Source organism: Rhineura floridana, chromosome 6 (assembly GCF_030035675.1).
Source record: "Rhineura floridana isolate rRhiFlo1 chromosome 6, rRhiFlo1.hap2, whole genome shotgun sequence".
NCBI classification, from domain to species: Eukaryota; Metazoa; Chordata; class Lepidosauria; order Squamata; family Rhineuridae; genus Rhineura; species Rhineura floridana.
The window spans coordinates 102894128-102910392 of record NC_084485.1 but is presented as its reverse complement, the minus strand read 5'-3'; the positions used below and the strand labels follow the sequence as shown (position 1 = coordinate 102910392).

Sequence of the window (16265 nt, the reverse complement as noted above, 5' to 3'; positions counted from 1 at the left end):
AAAAACACCTACAAGGTGTTGGCCTTGGCTGCTGCACATCTAAGTAGACTAAAATAACATTAAAAATAAACACACACATACAGAGGTAGTAGAATAATTCTTTTTATCCATAAAATAGCAATGGTGGTCTCTCCGCTGGTAAGAGAGATGGGGAGGGAGGCAGAGGCCACTATTCAGATCTTTGCATGTCAAACCAAGTGCAACACCCCCCAGAGCCAGCAAGCATAATCTCTCTCACTTAACCACCTCCCGCACCCTTCCCTGCCACCAACTAAAGGACACTCACCCAAGCAAACATTTTCTTCTGAGATGCAAAAAAGTTAAAATACTGCAAATGCAGCACAGTAGCGAGAGAGGGTGGTGGCCACTTCGTGTGCCAAGTGCAAACACAGAATTCACACACACACACACACACACACACACACACACACACACACACACACACACACATGTTGTCATCTTTCACCTCCACAGTTCTTTATCTCCATTCTGCTGCTGCCTTTTTCTCCTTTATCCATGTTCTTGCCCTCTGTCTCCTTTTTCCCTCCACTCCATTCTTTACCACCACCATCCATTTTTTTAAACAATTGTTTTCTCCACTCCACCCCGTCTTACTCTCCACCTCCTCCCTTGTCGCCTCCTACCCACCCACAGAGCATGAGAGAGAAGTGACACTGCACAGAAGCCCAGTTTGAGGCACATGATTTTCATCCACAAATCAAAGGAGCAGAAGACTTCCCCTGCTTCACCCCCCACGTAATGCCCAAAGGTAATGCTGGAAACATTACAATTACTCCATAAAAGTAATAAAATTACTCCTATTTCTATTATAATCAAAATGTAAAGGAATTACCCACTCGTTCCTCAAAAAGGTAATGAATTACAAGTAATTCGTTACTTGTAATGAATTACTTCCAAGCTCTGAGCAAAACATATGTACCTTTCTGTTTATTTAGAACTATCTTACACTCTTATTTTTCTTTCAATACCAGCATTGCTGGTTTAAGAGATTTCTTGTCAGTTTGTATCAAAGATCAAAGTTGATTCTATTTTCTGTAATATTTACACATCACTGTAGGCAAACAAACACCTTTAAAAAATTGATCCTAAGTCCTAGCCTGGAGGAGTTTACAGTAATCCAGACATATACAAATACCAACTGGATGGGAACCAGGTATAAAAATCAGAAAACAAAACAACACAAAGAATTTATATTACACATTTGTATGGTTGGTTATTTCAGTTGGCATGGCAAATCTAGAGATGGACAAGTATGGGTGAGTACTGCCTTGCTTGTCCTGAAAAATTAATTTGGCTGTTTGAATTTGGAAAACATTTGGAACATCTTGATGGGTTTTTCAAGCATTTACCCTGAATGCATAAACAGTTCAATTAGAATATAAGAATGTAGGACGCTGTCTTATAACAAGTCAGACCATTGATCTCTTTAGCTATTGTCTATACTGACTGGCAGCATATCTCCAGCATTTGAGATAGGGAGTCTTTCTTGGCCTTACCAGGAGCTATTGAGGCTGGAACCTGTGAATGTATGCCGCTGCTTTTACCCTTTAATCCGCAGCAATCCAATTTTAATCCGAAAAAGAAAGGAAAAACTGTCTGTGCTTCGTATCTCTAGGGGCTTGCAGACGCTTAGCTCCGATGCTTTGGTGAGTCCAAGCCCACTCCCTCCTCCTCCCTTTGTTCATGTCATTTCCTGTTGGCTCTCGTTCTGCAAGCCTGCTGCAAACTATGCTTTTTTTTCCTTTCCCCCTAACTTGTGCAAAACGCATAACATTGTTGAAACAAATATTTGTATTTCTGCTGGATTCTGAAAATACAAACAATAGCATTTGAGGATTTCCCCCCCTTTTTTAATGAAACTTAACTCTGGAACAAACTGAGCATACTTGGTCATTAGGAAGCTGCGTGATTGACCCTTTCCCTTCAGTGTAAATGCAAAACTGTGGATTGAGGGCTCGTATAAGGTAAGAAGTATGAACCTTTAAACTCTATCACAATGAGAAAAGCTTTGTCTTTAAAATGGAGTTTAGCTCCCATGTGAATGAGCTCTTAGTCACAGCAAAAGAAAGGGAAGCTCATCCATGAGAATTTCATTGACATTTTATTTTCCTTTTAATAATTTTAATGCATTCCTCCTCTCATTAATGGATGGAGAACGGCTGAAAAAAATAGAAGAAACGTTCAGCACGGCACTACTCAGCAGTAAATAACATGCTCCACACATCATTTCCTGCCAGGGATCAAGGGGCTTGTAGTCAGGCTCTGTGATCCATTAGAAACTGTCAGGTGGATCATGCTATTTGCCCTTTCTTCTGTTCTCTGCCACTTGGTAAGGTTTTTCCCTCTTAAGAACAGTGGAACTGGCAGAAAGTGCAGTGAAGGAGATGTGGCAGGCTGTGATCCTCATTTTCAATTCAGGCCAGTTCAGATGGGGCTGGACCACCCTATGTGAATAGGAGCAGGTTCCATTTAAGCTCCCCATTTTAAATACTTACTCCATACTTAGGCCTATCATAATTAATGGTGTGTGGAATATACCCCCTCCCCTTTCACAGAACTACTAATTCCATGTGAAAGTGCATGATCCTCTGCGTGTTTATGTATGTGTGGATAATATATTCAGAGACGGGGAGGGGCAGGGAGAAGACACATTTCTAAGACCTTACATGTGGGGTTGTCTTATCTTGCTATGAGGTGGCCAAGGGTTTCTTTTTTCTTTCATGAGCCAAAAACAAACAAAACAAGACATTGCAACCACCTGAAACAGTGGCTTGGCTGCTTTGAGCACATTTCTGGCAACCTGAACACCTATTAGACCATTGGTCTATCTGGCTCAGTACTGTGTACACTGACTGGCAGCAACTCTCCAGGATTTCAGACAGGGGACATTCCCAGACTGACCTGGAGAGGCCAAAAATCGAACCTGGAACCTTTGGCATGCAAAGGAGATGCTCTCCCACTGAGCTACAGCCTTTCCCAGGATGTGAAGCTGGTTTTATAACTGTCATTTAAAGATATCCATGGAGATTAACCATTCAGTTGCAGCATACAAGGGATCAAGAAAAGTGTACTAAACATTTGCCAATGATTTATATGTTTGCTTATGAGAAGATTAGTCATTGGCATATTCTCCTTGGCATCAGCTGAGCAATTATGAGCATTTGGAAAAAGAACTCATCTCTTTTCTGAGAGTTTTCTCTCAGCTTATAACATTGGAACACACATCCAGTTAGTGCTACATATGTGTGCATTATCATATTGCCCCCTGGGAAATGTAGTTCCTAGCATTAGCCATAGCAACACCGTGTGGAAATTCAGTCCCTCTTTAGCACACACCCCATACACACACAAAATGAGAGTCTTAGAGAATTGATTCAGAGAAAACAGTAAACAGAAGACTGCCTGGTTGAGTAGTGTGGTGATGTAATTCACAGCAAGCAACGAGAGTTTCAGTGACAGTATGAGATTTAACATTAAAGAAATTTGCCTACAAATGAGATAGAGTTTGAGTGTGTAGTCTCCTGAACAATGACTACTACATATGCACAGAATCTCTTTTTATGTTCCAAGTGGGCGGATGTCAGCACATTTTGAGATAGGTCCAGCCCCCCCCCCCAATCTGGGAAAGTGGCATAGGCAGGACGGATCTCATGCATGCCATTTCCCACCAGATCATATGGGGTGACTGACTACAGGCTCCATGATCACTGGCAGGAAATAATGTGTGGATCATATCTGCCACTGAGGATAGGTCCCACAGGGCCTCTTCTAGCCTTCTGCTTCATGTAGTATTACTCCCCACCCAAGTAATGATTTTTTCTTGGGCATGAGGACAAACAGCCCAGAGGATGGGGCAGAAGAGAAATGGGAAGCCTTGACAAGGATGAAAAATTGACTTGTTTGACTGTTCATGTCAAATACTTAAGAAACCTCAAGGGTTTCACTTGAACCCTCCAACAGCCCAATTAATGTTTGGGATGAGCAAGAGGGGCTTGCCTGTCTAATAGTGATGAACTTTGACAATGCCACTAGTGTAAATACCACTGCACTTTAAATTGGAATAATGCTTCAGAAAATGCATATGAACGTATAAGAATGAACTCTAGGCAAATGTGGGGGGGTCACCAGGCTTTGTTCACTCACTTTTCATGGGTCGTGCAAATCCTTGCCTGGCTTGGAGCAAAAAATACTTTGACTGCTGCTTTGTGCAAATATGATATATAATAATAATAATAACAATAATAACAATAATAATAACAATAACAACAACAACAATAATAATAATGCTGTGTGAAGGTGTGTGCATGTCCATAATGGACCTCAGTTTCCTGGCTTGGAGTGACACACACATTTAAATATATATATATATATTTGTTCTTTTGTGAAACCTGGTATATATAAAAAAACTCTTGAATTTCAAATACATACACCACACATGCAGGGGTTAACAAATACCAGCTTGCATGCTCACAACGGAGCTCATATTTCTGGAACTTAGAGTGAACAGGGAAATACTAGTTGGGCAGAGGGGACAGCAACACACAGCGTGAATACATCCCATCAAACACCGCTCACTAGTGTGGATGGGCAACATTGACATAGAGTTCAGAGGCATAAAACTGAAAGCCCTCAGGCATGCAATGAAGGCACACAAATGCACGTACGGAAACAACAATCCATGGTATGCATTAATGCCCTAGTGTGGGCCCAGTCTCTATTCAGTGCCATGGAGAATAGCAATTTTAATCCATCCTCCAGCTGAGAGTAGAACTGCAACTTCTCAGAAGCACTAAAAGCTTGGAAGGAACCTGTAACTGGATGGTTACAACGGTACATATTTGCATATTGTTTTGGGTTGCAGAATGTAGTGGCACATCAGCTTAGCTTAATAATGATATCTATTAATGTTGTCTTGAAATCATAGTTTTCCACAAAGTTGCAGAACAGATGGTCTCACAGACTAGATTTATTTATTTGTCAAATACTTGTCTTTTTGACCCCTTAAGAGCCTTTTAATTTATGAAAACAATTCTGTGTGTTCCTGTGGTCTGTAATTACAATAAAATTAAAAGGGGGAAATTTTGGCTGATTTTTAGGACAAAGTACAGTATGTATTCCGAGTACATGTTATTCTTCTTCATTGCAGCTTTAAGGCTAAAGAAAACACCCCATGACAGGACTGGACAGCTGTTTAAAAGAAACTTAACTTAGTAATTATTTATGATAGTGTAGTGTAGTAACAGAGTGTGAACTGGGAAATCTCCAGTTCAAATCTTGCCTCTGCCACAAGCTCACTGAATGGATATAGGCTAGTCAATATTTTCTCAGTCATAATTCTCCATTGACAAAATGATAATCCAGACCAACCTTAAATGATTGCCATAAGAGTTTCTGACACAATGTCTATGAAGCATTTTCGATATTAAAAATCCACTGAAGTTGATGTACATGTTAAATATTATTATGCTGCCCTGTCAGACAAAGTAACTGCTTGTATAACCCTTTAATAAAACATAATGAGTGAAGAATTGCTATTTGTTTGCTGAGCTCTGAAACTTCTATTTAGTGCCAAGAAATGTGTCACGTTAATTTCCAGTACAAATGCTGAATGAGATCTGCTTTCTTCACCAAGGAACATTACTCAGATTTATGTCAGCTGGCTTTAACTGTTTTATGCTTCTCATAACAGGGTACGAGTCACACTTCTAAAGCAAAGAGAGTATTTTCTCTTATTCAACTGACGTTAGTTGATTCTGTGGATTTTATGACTCAAGTTATAATAAGATAACTTGCCGCCCTGGGTTCCTACTGAGAGGAAGGGCGAGATATACATCAAGCAAGCAAGCAAGCAAGCAAGCAAGCAAACAAAGGGCCTATTCGGAGATAATCGGGCATCAAGTCTGAGACCTACCTTGGATGCCTGGCTGTGTCTTCTGAGAGAAGGTAGACCCAGCTTCCTGCCTGCTTGACACCTCCTCCCACCCACCCCAGGATTGATCCCTCTACAGGGTGCAGGTGATGTTCCGCAAGTGGCTTTCCTAAAAGAAAGTTGCTTGCTGAACATCACCCATGCAGAATTGCAGGGTATATTCTGCACGGTGCAGGTGATGCTCTGCAAATGGCTTTCCTAAAGGAAAGCTGCTTGCTGAACATCACCTGTGCAGGATCGCCCCCTCGGCTCAACAGCTGTTCAGCAGAGAGGTCAAAACTGCAGGGTGCTGCGACTCCTTCCCCCCAATCAATGCCTCCACTGAGGCATTGACAGGGGGCAGGCATCACAGCATCCTGCAGATTTGACCCGTCTTGGAGTCTTGGAGGGGGAAGGACACCACAGTCCCCCACCCCTCTCCCAGCTATATGATTAATTAATGTTTTACAGATCACAGCGGATGGGGGGGGCTGTGCATAGCCCTAGTACCTAGTCTTGTTAGGAAGAGAAGCAACTTATGATGGGAAATCACATTGTTTCATCTACTAGAAAATATCACACACACATTTTAAATGTCAGCTCTTCTTTCTTAGAAATATGCACAAAATAAAAATAGAATTTACACCTAGTTTGAGGTACTCTGTAAGAGAAGTGGAGAACCTGTGGCCCTCTAGGTGTTGTTGGATTACAATTCCCATAATCCATGACCATTGGTCATGTTATCTGGGGTTGATGGGAGCTCCCCACCTCTCCTCTGTATCATACCCTTTCAAATGCCAAGCAGCCAAGGATAAAACAGAGCATTCCTAAAACATAAAGTTTAAAAACACAACAACCCACATTTATGGTATGCACTTAAAAACCCACATTAAGAGATCTATATTAGAGCAGGTGGAGAGAGACACTGTTGTATTCATCCATGTTTTCACATTTGTAAAAGGACTTCTGCTAGTGCAATGGAATTTCCCCTCCCTCTTCTCTCTATGCCCCCCACATCTGCTCTAGAGCATTGGGGTAAAAACCCAGAACAGTTTTTGAGAGCGTGCCAGTGGAGGAGATGAAGGGGTAGTTCCATTAAACACGTGGGAAGTCCTTGTGTGAGCAGGATGACTTTGTTGGATATCCCACAATAGGTGAATGCACATATGGAAGTAGTGGTAAAGGACATGTGAAATTCTGGAATTGTTATTCATACACTGGAGAGCATTCAGAAAAAATATGCAAATATAAATATTTTCTCTTTAAATTACTTACTGGTATTAAACCTTAGACCTTATAACTGGGAAAATATTCTAAAAAGGCCAAGCACATTTTCATGATTATCACAGCCTGTGCTGTTATAGTCACATACCACATGGGTTCACATCTCAGGGAATTATAACTTGGTGTATATTGTTTCAGCTTGGCTTAACATGGTTGCTATAATTTGTACTTTTTCTTGTGCCGATGACTAAATGTCAACATTTTGACAATGTGGGCAATTCTACAGGTATCCTGTGGGCCAATTATTTTCTCTGGTGTGTGCTTCTTGGCCAGTGCAATCAGAATGGCAGTACCACAGCTCATATTTTTACATAGAGGTTCTATTTAAACAAAAATATTGATTTCAATGAGGCTCAAACAAACTTAACTATTAGCAATGCTTTGCTAAATTAGAATTAAATACAACTAATTTTCTTGGGGTGACAAAACAGTATTTTTGTAAATAATTTAATTTAGAATTAGGAGACATTTTAGGAACTGAAATGAATAAAACAGATTTAATTCTACAACTTTTTAAATACAGAAAGCCAAATCCTCTATTTATTTAATAAGAATAAAAGTGTTATACTACATATTACACAGGAGATCTGTGATTTGATCTTTCAACTTTTTTTTAAAAAAAGTGCAGTTGCTGGAAGCTGCCATTTCTTGCACATCTGTGGTACAGGTGTATTTATGGTTAAAATGTGTCCCCTCTTCTAGTCTTCCCCTTATCCGACAAGGTCTAGGGTTAGGGGTAGCCAATGTGATACCCTTCAGATTTTGTGGACTGCACCTCCCATCAGCCTCACCCAGCATGGTCACTGGTCAAGGCTGGTAGCTGCTATATTTCTAAACACCTGGAGGGCACCATGTTGGCTACCCCAGGTCTAGATTGTTTTATTGACCTGCTGACCAGTCTGTTGTAACACCAGGTTGGTGCACAATAAAACAGAAACTATCCATGATTTAGGTGTGAATGAGGGGGGTGATTTAGTGTGTGTTACTGAGACTTGAGTGGATAAGCTGAGTGGGATTGATCTGACCCTGAAGTGTCTACCTGTGAACATGGTGCAGAACCAAAACACAGACTGGAGGGCAGTGGGGCGGGGGGAGGCTAGACACCATCATCCATAGGGATTGCATTAACAAATATTTCACTATATTCTTTACAAATTGTAGGTACAGCTCAAATAAGTATTTCAGTTTTTGGTGAGGCACTGTTGTGAGGACTGTTGAAGGGATCCTTTAGTTGATATTTCCACTTTAAAAGATAGGAGAAACAAAAAAGACCAGATGAGGGTCTCCATATTGGAGCTACGGAAAACAGAAACATAACCTTGAGTTAAAATGTATGCACTAGAAATGGGTTATGTTGTTTGTTACTCAAAAAAACTAACAATACTGATAGTCTTGTATTGGGTAAAAATATTTCTTTTGCAAAAGCATGGAACAGAAGCCAGAAGAATGCAATATACATATTGCTGACCCTACCAATAAATGTATTTCACTTCTTGATTCTAGTCTTCACTGAAAACTGGCAAAAAACACATGTCACATTTATCCTAATGAACAGAAACTCTTAATGTTTGCTGGTTGGAATTCTAATTGGCCATCTGTTTCCAAATTAATCACAGTTCCTAAATTCGGGCATCATTTACACACACACCCATTTTGTAAGAGTGAGCTGAACATTAAAAAAAAAGTCTAAACATATTCCACCTTTATCTGGATTTCCTTATATACTGTTAGAACATAAGAACATCTATTGCTATGGTTAAATATTTCCTGCAGATACCAAGGTATGCTATATGGGTGTCTTATCATGCAGTGGAATTGCTGAAGCCTTAGTGAGAGAGTTGTATAGCCAACAGAACCAGGGCCAAGACTGGCAGTCATTCATCCTGGAATCATGAAGTAATGTTGGCATCTATCAAGGGCTGAGGCTATGGTGGCATGTGCAGATTTCAGTATGTCACTTGAAGGAAGCCGGAAGGAACAAAGGGATTAGTGAGGAATTGTGAGCCATCTCTAAATTTGTTAAGAGAAACCTTCTTTGGACTTGGGGGCAGTTTGCTTGGTTCCAACTGATGCCTCTGTGCAAGAGGAGGATACTGAGGCAAACCACTTACACCAGTACCCCAGCCAGGTCAGTTATACTGTCATCAGTAATGGATAGGGCTGTTGCATGAACTTCAAAAAGGCTCATGCACAGAACTGTTGCATGGCCCAAGAAGTCTTATGGATAGGGATTTTGCATGAATTCAAAAAAAGGCTTTTGCATGGTCCAAGAAGGCTTAATGTATTATTAACAAAATGTAATATTTCAGTTTAAACATACCACCATCAGTTAGATATAACCAACATGGAGTCATCATCACCAACATGGTGCCCATGGGTGTAGCTGCAGTGACCTCCCTTGGTGCCCTTCCTTCCACTAAAATTAGACTTGAAAGAAGCATTGTAACTAGTAGAATGGGTTGCTGGGTGCACTGCTTGGTTGCAGGGTGTATGGTGCCCATGATGGTTTCTCTGGTTTGCAAATGTGTCCATGGGACCAAAAAGGTTAGCAGTCTCTGCTGTATCTGCACAGAGAATTTAAGACAATCAAATTCATCTCTCTGTTGTGGAAGTCTCTACATAAAACTTGTACAAACAGGTTGCTTACAATTTTAGTTACCTGTTGTATGTCTTTACTGTAAAGCCATCCCATATCTCATAACTGAATCTTTTCTTATACCTCTTCCTATCTACTACTGTTCTCTTCCTCTAGCTAATGTGTCACATACATACCCTGCTATCTGCTGCTGGTGTCTCTGTACCCAGTTTTCTCAGTGGACGGTCATTGTCCTTACCACCATAATAATAATCTCCTTAATCACAAACCATCATGCAAGTTTTTAAAAAAAACGTATTTCCCATGAAGTAACCATTCATGTTTTCTTTTATTTAACAAAATTTATATACACTTGAAAAAGCTCAAAGCAGTTTACAAAAAAAAAAAGTTATGATAGAATTGGCTAATAGTTTTCCTTCCACTTCTCATTAATGGCCAGAGCAAACACAAAGAAATGGGGAAGCACTGCAGTACTGGTTATATTATATACAAGTAATTATGATACAGATTTGCTTCATGATATTTATTTATTTGTTTGTTTGTTACATTTATACCCCACCTTTCTTTCACCATGGAACCCAAGGTGGCATACATGTGGTTCCCAGGTGGTCTCCCATCCAGGCACTGACCAGACCCAGACCTGCTTAGCTTCAGCAAGGTGGTGGCCTCATGTGCCTTCAGACCATAGCCTAGGACCCAATAAATGTGCTGGCCCTGGTGTTTGAAATACGAGGTCTCTAATAGGATTTTAATGGAATCAATAGTGTTCTTCACAAGACTGTTATTAAAATAAAAGACAGTTGTTGGTTAAGCATTTGTGTTCAATAAAACACATACCTTGAATGTTAACCCTGGAGACTGGTGGTTGATTTCCTGCTGGTGACCTCCTGCACAAGTATTAATAATACATTATAAGTTTCATATCGCCAGGTTGATTAATTAATACAGTCTGAAGTTGTTGTTTTGCCTTTAACACAGTCTGACTAAGGCCTACTTCACATGAACAACAAATAATGTTTATCTGCATTGTGTGAATGAAGAACCTTATCATGTGGATCAGCTTTTAGCAAGGTTTTTCTCTCTCCACACATCCATGAGCATCAGACTGGAATGTTTCGCATGAAGGATCCCACATATATGGGATCCCACATATATGCCTCTATGAGGCAAGTTGCTGCTCACAAACAGCTTGCCACATGGAGCAACTGCCACATAGATTCATTGTCAAGCAACCTCCACGCTGCAAGTATAGGTAAAGTGAAACTACACTCTATAAAATCATGAGCTGAAAGAAAATGTGTTTTCTATATGGAGCAATCAACAGACGGATTCTACTTGCATTGGGGTGCCTATACAAGTCCACAAAAACAGACAATAGTAATTTTATAAATGTGCCATCCTAGGTTGCTTTAATACCACTTTGAGCCTCCATAAGACCAAGAGGAAAAAGTAATTAGTAATATCTTGAGAACACTAATTTCCTCAAATAATCTTTAGTTTTAACAGGCAGCAATTTATCCCAAATGATGGAGCAAAATGACACATCTTGAGAATCAACGTTATGAATAGCTTTACAAGTACCTCCGTGACAGTAAAGAGATCACAGAGTTTTTAAAGTTATATTAGAAATATGCTGTTCTGGCTTCATTGTCTTCAAACACAGCTATATAAGAAATAGAGGCCAGAGGTGACACTGCTTTATATAATATAACACAGAAGGATCATGTAATGTTTGACATTGAAAATGACTTCAATGTTTATCAGTTTCAGCATGTCTACTCAGAAGTCCTGAATTCAATGAGGCTTACTCCCAGGTTAGAATTGCAGCCTTGTTTCTGTATCGTAGAGACTAACAGAGCAATCCTAACCATAGGAAGCCAGCGTAACTCAGGCCAGTGTAACTTACACCAACCTAAGTTACTCCTATTCCAAACTCCATTCAGGAGCCTCGGGTAGATGGGCTACGGCCATCTGAACCAGCAGGTGAGTGTGGGCCTGAGCTTTGAGGGCTGGGCCCTAAGTCGCATGACTGAGCTGAACAGGATTTGGAATAGATGCAAGTCTCTTCTTGCTCTGTCCTGCCTCAGAATACCCCTTTTGGGGGGGACTTACACCAACATAAGTTCCACTGGCTTAAGTTCCACCAGCTGAACTGGGGTAAGGGAGTTACATCGTCGTTTCACTAGCTCAGTAGGGATGAGGGACTAGTGCTGAGCCCTGGCTCAGCCAGGAAAGCCCAACAAACTTTCAGCAAATCCAAACTCTCTCATCCTGGCAGATCTTGCATTTAGATCGTGCTGTAAGACAATAGACTGTGAGTTTGAAGTTCTTAGTTCAGCTTTCACCTCAGCATGAAGTCTTTAGGTGGCTTTACACAAACCACTATCTCTCTCAGCCTCACCCTCTTTCCAACATCTGCAATGTTAGCATAATAAGAATGTGCTACCTTACAGGGCTATCTTAAAGGCTACTGAGATAAAAAGTGGGAACCTCTCTGAACACTCAAAGGTGCATTATAAACACTTAAGTATTTTTATTTTCTCCCTGCCTTTGGAGACTCTTTAGAATATGGATAGGGAACCTGTGGCTAACCAGATGCTGTTGGACTTCAAGTTCCATCAACTCCAGTCAGCATGGCTCATGGTTAGAGAACATGGGGTCTGCAGTCCAGCAACATCTGAAGAGTCACAGGTCCCCCAATCCTGCTGAAGAGTCTGTTGCAAGTACAAAACATGACAACTTACTTCCTGAGACAAATGGACCACCAAATGCACGTTAGATTGCCAATCCAAAATCTGTGCTGGCATAATTTAATGTGCTGGTCTTGGCCAATTTAATTACAATTGCAGTTCCATCTGTGCATCAGTTTCAACAAGCAGATATAAAAAGTGCTCTTGGTAGCTGCCATGCAAACTTCAATATAATGCAATGTTTGAAGTGCTGGGTAAAGAGTTTTGCCTTTGCGTTAGTTATGCTCAAAACTGCCGGATTTACAGTATTTTGTTTTGAATCCACAAATACTTTAACAGGGTAAATTCTTGGACATATTTAAAACTAATGCAGAGCCCTCATTGGTTTTTAATATTTCACTCCCAATTATTAGCAAGTGTAAATAATGACTAAAATCACCCTAATTAAAATCAATTGGATTTTGTCATTGACTTAAATGTACAATAGGTTGTATGCATTACATTTGGTCTACACACTTTTTCACTGTAGGTCCCTGGACAAAATGTTAGTCAGGAGCCTGCAACACAAACACTTCATTTGTAAAAAAATCAGCTTAAGAATGGAGATCTATCTTATGGTGTAATTTTCAAAGGTAATCTAGGGTTGCCAGGTTCAGGGCCTGAGACTGATCCTGTATGTTTAGGAGAAGAGAAAGTCAGCCAAGTGCAGGTGTTCTTGCAACACTATATTGAGAAAAACCATAAGGTGGAATTCTCCCTTCCCCCTGCACAACTTTTAAAGATACAGAAGACCTCTTTGAGGCCGGGTCTGGCAACCAAGAGGACTTCTGTATCTTTAAAAGTTGTGCAGGGGGAAGGGAGAATTCCACCTTGTGGTTTTTCCCATTACAGTGGTGCAAGAACACCTGCACTTGGCTGACTCTCTCTTCTCCTAAAGATACAGGATCAGTTTCAGGCCCTGAACCTGGCAACCCTAATTTCCACCCATTTCAGAGTTACTTCCTCTTTAGTAAGTGTTCTTAGATTGCAGCTCAAATAATGTTGTAGCACAATCATCATCATCATCATCATCATTTAAAAAAGGTAGCTTACTTGTTTGATGTTCCTTGAAGATTTGTCAATAATGTAAAATTATTTCTTACACTCCTCAAACTTGCCAAGACCTAACAAAACACAAGACCGCTGAATATTAAAATAAATACATCCATTCAAAATGTACAGATAAACGTGTAGATAGCTAAATACTCCCAAGCGCCATTGATTTCAGTGGATGAGAAACAGCTGTAGCACTGGGGAACTGGAGGAGACTTGCTCCGGGAGTGAGTACTTGAGCATCTGGGTGCTTGCTTCCTCGCTCCTCTAGATTGCTCTCTCTTCTGCTAAGTGCTGTAAGGACTGGGACCTCCTACCTGGCCCTGAATCCAGAGAGAGACTGCATTCAATCTTGCAGTCTCTTGCAGCTCCTGGCTGGGTCAGGGGGCATAAAAGCCTGGCAACCCTTTGGGTCCTTGGGAACAGCTGCAGCACTAGGAGAATGGAGAAGACTTGCCCTGGGAGTGGTAGTGGAGGAGCCCAGAACAATAGTCCTGGGTGATTTCAATGTCCATGCTGAGGCTGCCTCTAGTGTTCCAGCTCAAGACTTCATGGCTTCCATGACGTCCATAGTACTGTCTCAAGTTGTCACTGGTCCAACACATAGGGCAGGGCACACCATTGATTTGGTTTTTGCTCCAGATGGAGAAAGGGTGGTTGGGAGATGGTGGGGGTGTCACTCCATTGTCATGGTCAGACCTCTTCCTGGTGAAGTTTAGATTTATGGCTCCAAGCCTCCACTGCAGGGATGGTGGAGAGATTAAGATGGGCTGTCCCTAGAGACTAATAGAATCCACTGGATTCTGGAACACTCTGAGGGAATTTCCAGTAGATAGAGCAGGTGAGCCTATTGAAGGCCTTGTAACTCTGTAGAACAAGATGCAGCAGGCTGTTAACATAGTTGCCCCGAGTGCCCTTTTTGGCATTGTGGAGTCTAGGTTGCACCTTGGTACACCAGTGTACTAAGGGCAATGAAACAGGCTGGATGACGGTCAGAGTGCAAATGGCAAAAGACGTGCCATGAGGCTGATTGGGCATGAGTAAAACATCATAACTGTGCCTAATCTGTGGAGGTGAGTGTGATGAAGAAGCAGGGCCAGCTCTAAAGGGCGGCCAGGTTGGGCACTGGCCCGACGGCCCCTGGAGCTACAGGGGGCCCCTCAGCTGCCCCTCCACTCCCCTTCCGCGATCCGTGCCCCCCACACCCCCACCTACCTTTCTGCTGTCTTTTACCATTGCCCTTAACGAAGATGGAAGCTGCGGTTTCCTTAAGTTACTGAAGCCCCTGCCGCCATCTTAGTTGACAGTAGAGATGTGCGCGCGTAGCACGCACATGTGCCATCAACAAAGATGGCAGCGGAGGCATCATCCCGTTAGGGAAACCATGGCCAAAACCATGGCCGCCATCTTTGTTAAGGGAATGGTAAAAGACAGCAGAAAGGTAGGTGGGGGCATGGGGGTGTGTGCATGCGTGCATGCACAAACGCCGGGGGCCAGGGCAAGCTGATGCCCAGGGGCCCCGGCATTCCTGGAACCGGCCCTGCGAAGAAGGCCCACTTTTCTGCCTCCTTTGCATCCTCAAGTAGCCGTCCAGTGGAGCTTTTCTCAGGGGTCTGTTAACATCAACTCCAGGAAATTGAGTTTTAGACCCTTCAGAAGCCCACTGTGAATTGTTTGCAAGGCACTTCGAGGGTAAAGTTGCTTGCCTCTGTAGTAATCTTGATGTCCCATCTAACTCTACTGTAGTCCCCAGTGAGGTGTCTAGTGCAACATCTGCCACAACTTCTTGGGATCAGTATCAGTTGATGTGGCCTGATGACATGGACAAAGTGCTTGCGACAATGCAGCCAGCAACATATCCTCTCGGGCCTTGCCCTTCTTGGCTTATTAAAACTTGCTGAGGAGGTATGACCAAGTGGATCCAGGGTGTGGTCAACATGTCTTTGAGAGAGGGAATGGTCCCATTTACCTTGAAAGAGGCAGCAATCTGCCCGCTCCTGAAAAAGCCCATCCTGGACCCATTGGTTTGTGACAACTACAACCCAACTGCAAAATCTACCTTTTTAGTGAAGGTGATTTGAGAGGATTGTGGTGCAACTATTACAAGTACTCTTGGATGAAACACATTATCTTGACCCATTCCAATCTGGATTCAGGCCTGGTTATGAGACTGAATCGACTTTGTTCGCCCTGATGGATGACACTTATCGGGAGAAGGACAGGGAGAGTGTGACCCTGTTATTCTTATTTGATCTCTCAGTAGCTTTTGATACCATTGACCATGGTATACTTCTGAGCTGACTTCGTGAGATGGGTATTGGTCACACTGTTTTAGAGTGGTTCCAATCCTATTTCCAGGGCCATTTTCAGAGAAGAGCATTAGGTGATTGTCTTTCAGCCCCCTGGCAATTGTGCTGTGGGGTGCCACAGGGTACCATCTTGTCTCCAATGATGTTTAACACCTACATGAAGCCCTTGGGAGCGGTCATCAGGAGATTTGGGGTGAAAGGTCAACCATATGCTGATGATACCCAGCTATACTTCTCTGTAACATCTGAAGAAGGAGAGGTTGTACAAGCCCTGGACCAGTGCCTGGACTTGGTGGTGGCCTGGATGAGGGCCAATAAACTGAGTCTGAATCCTAGCAAGATGGAGGCACTGTGGGTTGGTGGTT

At 42.0% G+C, this 16265-nt stretch overlaps 1 protein-coding gene across 2 annotated transcripts in view; it reads right to left on the bottom strand.

The window, feature by feature from the left end:
- Positions 1 to 16265, bottom strand: part of PDE4B (phosphodiesterase 4B) — a 468208-nt gene that overhangs the window by 80169 nt on the left and 371774 nt on the right. For both annotated transcript variants that reach the window (XM_061633352.1, XM_061633353.1), the window contains 2 exons: positions 13592 to 13662; positions 10647 to 10696 (listed from right to left, as the gene is read on the bottom strand). In XM_061633352.1, the coding sequence (XP_061489336.1) occupies positions 10647 to 10696; positions 13592 to 13662 (121 nt within the window). The remainder of the gene's footprint in view (positions 1 to 10646; positions 10697 to 13591; positions 13663 to 16265) is intronic.